At 35.7% G+C, this 5,180-nt stretch overlaps 2 protein-coding genes and 1 long non-coding RNA gene across 4 annotated transcripts; 2 read left to right on the top strand and 1 right to left on the bottom strand.

Annotated features, from left to right (window-relative positions):
* Positions 1-389: 389 nt before the first annotated feature.
* Positions 390-1,110, top strand: LOC105314966 (structural maintenance of chromosomes protein 5-like). Its single transcript, XM_020004545.1, has 3 exons — positions 390-472; positions 554-649; positions 897-1,110. The coding sequence occupies exons 1-3, from the start codon at positions 404-406 to the stop codon at positions 1,014-1,016; spliced, it is 285 nt and encodes a 94-aa protein (XP_019860104.1). The 5' UTR covers positions 390-403; the 3' UTR covers positions 1,017-1,110.
* Positions 1,098-2,959, bottom strand: LOC109588362 (uncharacterized). Of its 2 annotated transcripts, XR_002188112.1 has the most exons (4): positions 2,906-2,959; positions 2,103-2,484; positions 1,975-1,997; positions 1,098-1,117 (listed from the first exon to the last, which is right to left on the bottom strand). It is a non-coding gene; the product is annotated as an uncharacterized LOC109588362 (long non-coding RNA). The 2 variants fall into 2 exon arrangements; XR_002188111.1 differs by lacking the exon at positions 1,098-1,117 and having other exon boundaries at positions 1,903-1,997.
* Positions 2,960-3,151: 192 nt separating this feature from the next.
* Positions 3,152-5,075, top strand: LOC109588361 (uncharacterized). Its single transcript, XM_020004544.1, has 2 exons — positions 3,152-3,751; positions 4,872-5,075. Exons 1-2 carry the CDS (start codon positions 3,157-3,159, stop codon positions 5,045-5,047), a joined length of 771 nt encoding a protein of 256 aa, XP_019860103.1. The 5' UTR covers positions 3,152-3,156; the 3' UTR covers positions 5,048-5,075.
* Positions 5,076-5,180: the final 105 nt, after the last annotated feature.

Here is a 5,180-nt window from a genome sequence, read left to right as displayed (position 1 = left end):
ATATTGAGGTATATTTATTATACACGGTATTCAAAATTAAGTATTAATCACATGTGCATTTGTGTATACTATATACCCTGTGCTACAGTGTCTTTTCCAAAAAAATGACTAGGAAAATTCTTAATTTTCTACTGCACATTGATACTATTGTAGTGCTTAATTGTCACATGCTGTTCAGCCACTTAGCATACACATAATGTAATTTGTGGGAAGCCCAGTGGGTATAGTGTACTGTACAATACTACAATCAGAGGATTTGCTCTTTCAATAAATGTCATTATTATTCTTATTGTAGGATTTCAAGAAATATTGTGTGCAGATAAGAGTAAAGTTTCATAGTGAGGAGTCATTGCATGTATTGAATGCACGTCATCAGAGTGGAGGAGAGAGGAGTGTCTCTACCATGTTGTACCTCATGGCATTACAAGATATCACTAATTGTCCTTTTAGAGTAGTTGATGAGATAAATCAGGTGAGAGGATTATTAGTGAGAGAGGATTATTAGTGAGAGAGTGTTATTAATATATTCATTGAGCATATTGTATATATACAGGGAATGGATTCTATTAATGAGAGTTCAGTTTTCAATCAGATAGTCAGGACTGTAAATCAAAGAGACACTCCACAATACTTTGTACTTACACCAAAGGTAATGATAATATAACAACTAGACTCTACCACAAAAACATGACAAGATACATTTATGTACATGTAGAAGCTGAACATTATATGCACTATAAGATCGAGTGTATTGTATAATGACCAATTATTGGATGTACATTGTATCTACATTTGAGCTTGAGTCCTTCAGACTATGTATGAGCTTATGATAATAGGAAGAGTGTGCATGAATGTCAGTGTTAGTCAAAAGTAATGTTTTGTTTCTCTCTCTCTAGTTATTACAAGGTCTTGATTATTCAGATTCAGTTACTGTTCATATCATTCATAATGGTTTACATATGTCACCTGATGTATGGGACAAGAAGTGTTTTTTGAGCAAAAAGCTTACCTCTTGAATTATTTGATTCTCCACTTTCAGGTGATATTACAGTATTATTAGGAGAGACATCTCTTCTAGCAACTGGCAAACTTTCCGCATTACCACTTGAGTTGCTTCCTATAGATACATACATGTATAATGTTCATAATGATTCCAAATATGGGAAGTTACCTCCAGTAGTGTTCATTGGTGTTTGCAAATTATCATTATAAGTCAAATATACCCACAAACTCACTTAGTTCTTTATTGCCCACTCAAAAGGGGGTATCTCATATAAGGTGTGTGGCTATGTATGCGTATGCATGCTGCACAGCAAAACAAAGGTCTTTGCAAAAAAATTAAATTGACTATAAATCAGTCACCAAATCTGTCATCGGAGTCAATTATGTTGCGTGCCCTCTATAATTATGTATAGAATAATTGGTAGTTTAATAGTTAATTCTGGTATTAAGCTTATACTTATTTTTGTTACATATTCTCAAAAAAATGTACAAGACCACAATATTGCAGGTATCAGGTCGCATCAAGAGATAAACCTTGATTTAAGACCAATGATTTAGCCAGACTCCAGAGTTTACTGTTAATTTAGTAAACATCAGTGCGGGAAGAGAACTCTTGAACAGTGATAAACAGTGATAAACAGCGATAAACATAAAGTAAGCATAAGGTAAACAGTGATGATAAAGAGAGAAATGATTACAATAGTTGGTGTTTTGCTATGGGCCGGGTGAAAACCAGTGTTACCAAATGTTGCTCACTTTACTAACTGATTATGACATTAACTGTTGATTATGAAGAATTTTGGTAAATTGTAATGATAACTTAAATGGGGTGTGAGAGCGCAAAGCATTTGGGTGATTGGGGCTATGCTAATAATCAAAGTACCTTTTAGCTGTACCGTAACAAATTTATTTATACTATTTATACCGCAACAAATACTTATTAACAGAAATACAATTACATGGATTGCTTACCATAGTAGCATAGTAGCCTGGAACTATATTTTGTGGAGTATATGTGCATAGTGTGAATGTAGCAATTATATAGAGAAAGAAAATAAAAAAAATTAGGCATGCATTAATTCCTGTATATCACTGTTTACCTATATTTTCCACTGTATATCACTGTATATCAATGGTTACCACTGTATTGTCAATGTTTATCAGTGTTTAGCCAGTTTACCATTGTATACCATCGTTAGCCTATGTTTACCTGTGTTTAACAAAGTATATCACTGTTTACCTATGTTTTTCACTGTATATTGTGTTTACCTATGTATGCTAGTGCTTACCACTGTTTTGTCAATGTTTACCCTGTATATCATCGTTTACTTATGTTTACCTGTGTTTAACACTGCATGTAAGTCACATGTTTAACACTGTTTACCACTCTTGCCTATGTTTATTACCAAAAATGATTTAGGCCAACTCCAGAGTTTACTGTTAATTTAGTAAACATCAGTGAGAGAAGAGAACTCTATTATCCTAAACAATGATAAACAATGATAAACAGTGATAAACAATGATAAACAGTGATAAACAATAATAAACATAAAAACAGTGATGAAAATGAGTATAACAATGATAAGCAATGATGGACTGAATTGATATCATCACTGAAATCTCATGTGGCATTCAAAACTTAAAATTATTACTGAATACTGTTAAAATTTGTGTTTATTTTTATTTTTACTTTTTCAATGAGTCAAACATTGTCACAAATAAAGATTGAAGGGAATATTATAATAACAAGAGGGCTGATATTCTAAATTCATGTGGAGTTAATCCACATTTAGACCAGACTAATCCACATTCTACACAACCAAGAGTTTGTGATTGAATCATGAATGATGTCAGTCCTGATCCGGCCTAATGTATTTTAAATCATGGATTTTGGGCAGCTAACATTGCAATGAGCCATTCAGCCTTGACACAATCATGATGAGATTCGTACTGGTTCAGCCAGAGCAACATGCATGATTCAGCAATGATACTTGTCAGGCTGTATCAGCACTGTAGTCTGTAGTCAGGCCGCTCAATTCGTTGATTTTGGGCAGTGTCTTCTATCATACCGGTCAGTACGTAGATAGATGCTAGGCGATGTAATGAATAAACGCGCAAGGGCGTGGTAGGCTGTAGACGAGCTAGCTAGACTAGATGGACGTCGACAGAGAAGGCAGGGTAACCTGGTCTCTAAAAGATTCAGATGTGTGGACGACTCAGCATACAGCTGCAGTAGTAGGAAAGGTCCTGTACTGCTGGGGAGGGGACAAGCCGGAAGATTTAGATATTAAGTCGCACAATTCTCCTATAAAGAGACAGTGTACTTCTGCTGTAGATGCTTTTAACTTATTATCTGGTGTTTGGTCCTCTCGACCTACTAGTGGTACTCCTCCGTTGGGTATCATAGGAGTCTCCTGTACCACCATTAATAATAATATTTATTATTTTGGTGGCTATTGTGGCCATGACACCTGCTACCATAACAGTTTGAACTGTTTAGACACTTTGACTCTTCAATGGAATGAATTACAATCCACTGATAACAATTTTGTGACTAAGAGAGGCTATGGTGGTATGATAGTAATGGGAAGTGAAAGTGAACCTCAACAGTTACTGGTTATTGGTGGAATGGCTCCTGTATCAACTACATGCATTACACAATATCATCATCAATTTGAGTACATTAAGATACCTCGTCGGGATGATCGTGTTAGAACTAATGAACAGAATATCTACAACCTGTCCAGTGGTAAGTGACTCATTCAAAAGGTTGATTTAATCACGTTAGTTTTGAACAAGAGTACATGTACTCTTGTTTTGAAATTAAGGCCATGTTTACTCGACTACTGTAAACACCTGAAAGCAGTAATAGCAAAAACAATGCAGTTTGGGCCAGCGTAGTCGTGTAAACAAGGCCTAAATAAATAAGTAAATTGCATTGCTAATAATTGGCCTCGCCTACGCGAGGTATAGGTAGTTGTTGTGTGTGTCTGTCATTCATTCATTCTGTACAAGCGAAATTTGTCTTTAATAAACTATAACTTTAGCATAGTGTGTTCTAAGCTCCTAGATCTTTCTTCTTTACCTTGAAAAGTCTTGCTTAATTGTTTTGTGTTGCTCAAATATCAGCGCTAGGTACAAGAAGCTTCAAAGTGAGAAAATCAAGTATTTGAGTCAAGTTCCGTTGTGTTGGCACTCTAGAGATAGCTGGTAGCATTTTCCAGTAGATTAGAACATGGCCTTCAAAAGATATGAACAGATTTCTCTAAATCTTACTTGGTGAAGAGTTACAGTTGTCCTGGTTCTTGTTTTTTGAAGCGCTGGAGCGACAACCTAGTGGGCTATAGGTACTAAAGTACCTATACTATCTCAAATACATGAAGGCAACAACTTTCTGTCAGCAAGTTTATCATATATTGATGATTAGTAAAGAAAAAGTTAAGCTTCTTTCCCACATGGTCTTCTTGCTGCCATCAGGCCCATCGATCATTGCAGTTGATGATGTAATGCCACACCTTTCAATCTACATGCATGGGAGGGGCTGGAGCTGCTTGCATGCATGTGCTGCAGTGCTGCTACTTCTGCATGTATTCAAGAGCAAGTGCATGCAACTGCAGGAAGCTAGTGTTGAGCAGACTCTCTTCATGCTGATAATCAAACAGCTATTGCAGTGAGGGCATGCACCATAGCAGCTATAGGGGCGAGGCCATGCACCATAGGTGTCTCGTTTGTTCCGGCAGATCATGTTAGCTAATTATGACAAAATGCAATAATTATGTCATATCCTAACAATTACAATTCATTATTATTAAAACTATTTTTTATATTAATTATTATCAATAATTCTATAGTTACATGTACCTCTTTAGGACAATGGACTATTCCATCTGTCAGTGGACAGTGTTGTCCACCAATCAGCAATTTTATAATTGAAAGGATCAATCATAATAAAGGAATTATGTATGGAGGAGCATCGACTGACTGTGGTATTGCTACTAAAGGTATCTACTTGTTTCAATTATCGCATAACAATATAGTAAGTTAACATGCATGCATACATGTAATATAGCATAGTTATATTATATTGACTTTTGCAATCAAGCTAGCACAAAGGCTTCTGCCTCCAGGATAATGCTTGCTTATGATACGCCAGTATGCCTACAGAAACTTTACAACAC

Source organism: Amphimedon queenslandica, unplaced genomic scaffold, assembly GCF_000090795.2.
Source record: "Amphimedon queenslandica unplaced genomic scaffold, v1.1 AMPQUscaffold_12135, whole genome shotgun sequence".
NCBI lineage: Eukaryota > Metazoa > Porifera > Demospongiae > Haplosclerida > Niphatidae > Amphimedon > Amphimedon queenslandica.
Note: the sequence above shows the minus strand (reverse complement) of the source record. Positions and strands in the feature narration are given on the sequence as shown.

What these genes read in the sequence shown, in the direction of transcription:
- LOC105314966 (XM_020004545.1), top strand. Translation starts at nt 404, where the DNA reads ATGTTGTACCTCATGGCATTACAAGATATCACTAATTGTCCTTTTAGA. An exon ending in TAGTTGATGAGATAAATCAG is followed by an intron (nt 473 to 553) that starts GTGAGAGGATTA and finishes GTATATATACAG; the next exon opens with GGAATGGATTCTATTAATGA. An exon ending in ACTTTGTACTTACACCAAAG is followed by an intron (nt 650 to 896) that starts GTAATGATAATA and finishes CTCTCTCTCTAG; the next exon opens with TTATTACAAGGTCTTGATTA.
- LOC109588361 (XM_020004544.1), top strand. Translation starts at nt 3,157, where the DNA reads ATGGACGTCGACAGAGAAGGCAGGGTAACCTGGTCTCTAAAAGATTCA. An exon ending in TATCTACAACCTGTCCAGTG is followed by an intron (nt 3,752 to 4,871) that starts GTAAGTGACTCA and finishes GTACCTCTTTAG; the next exon opens with GACAATGGACTATTCCATCT.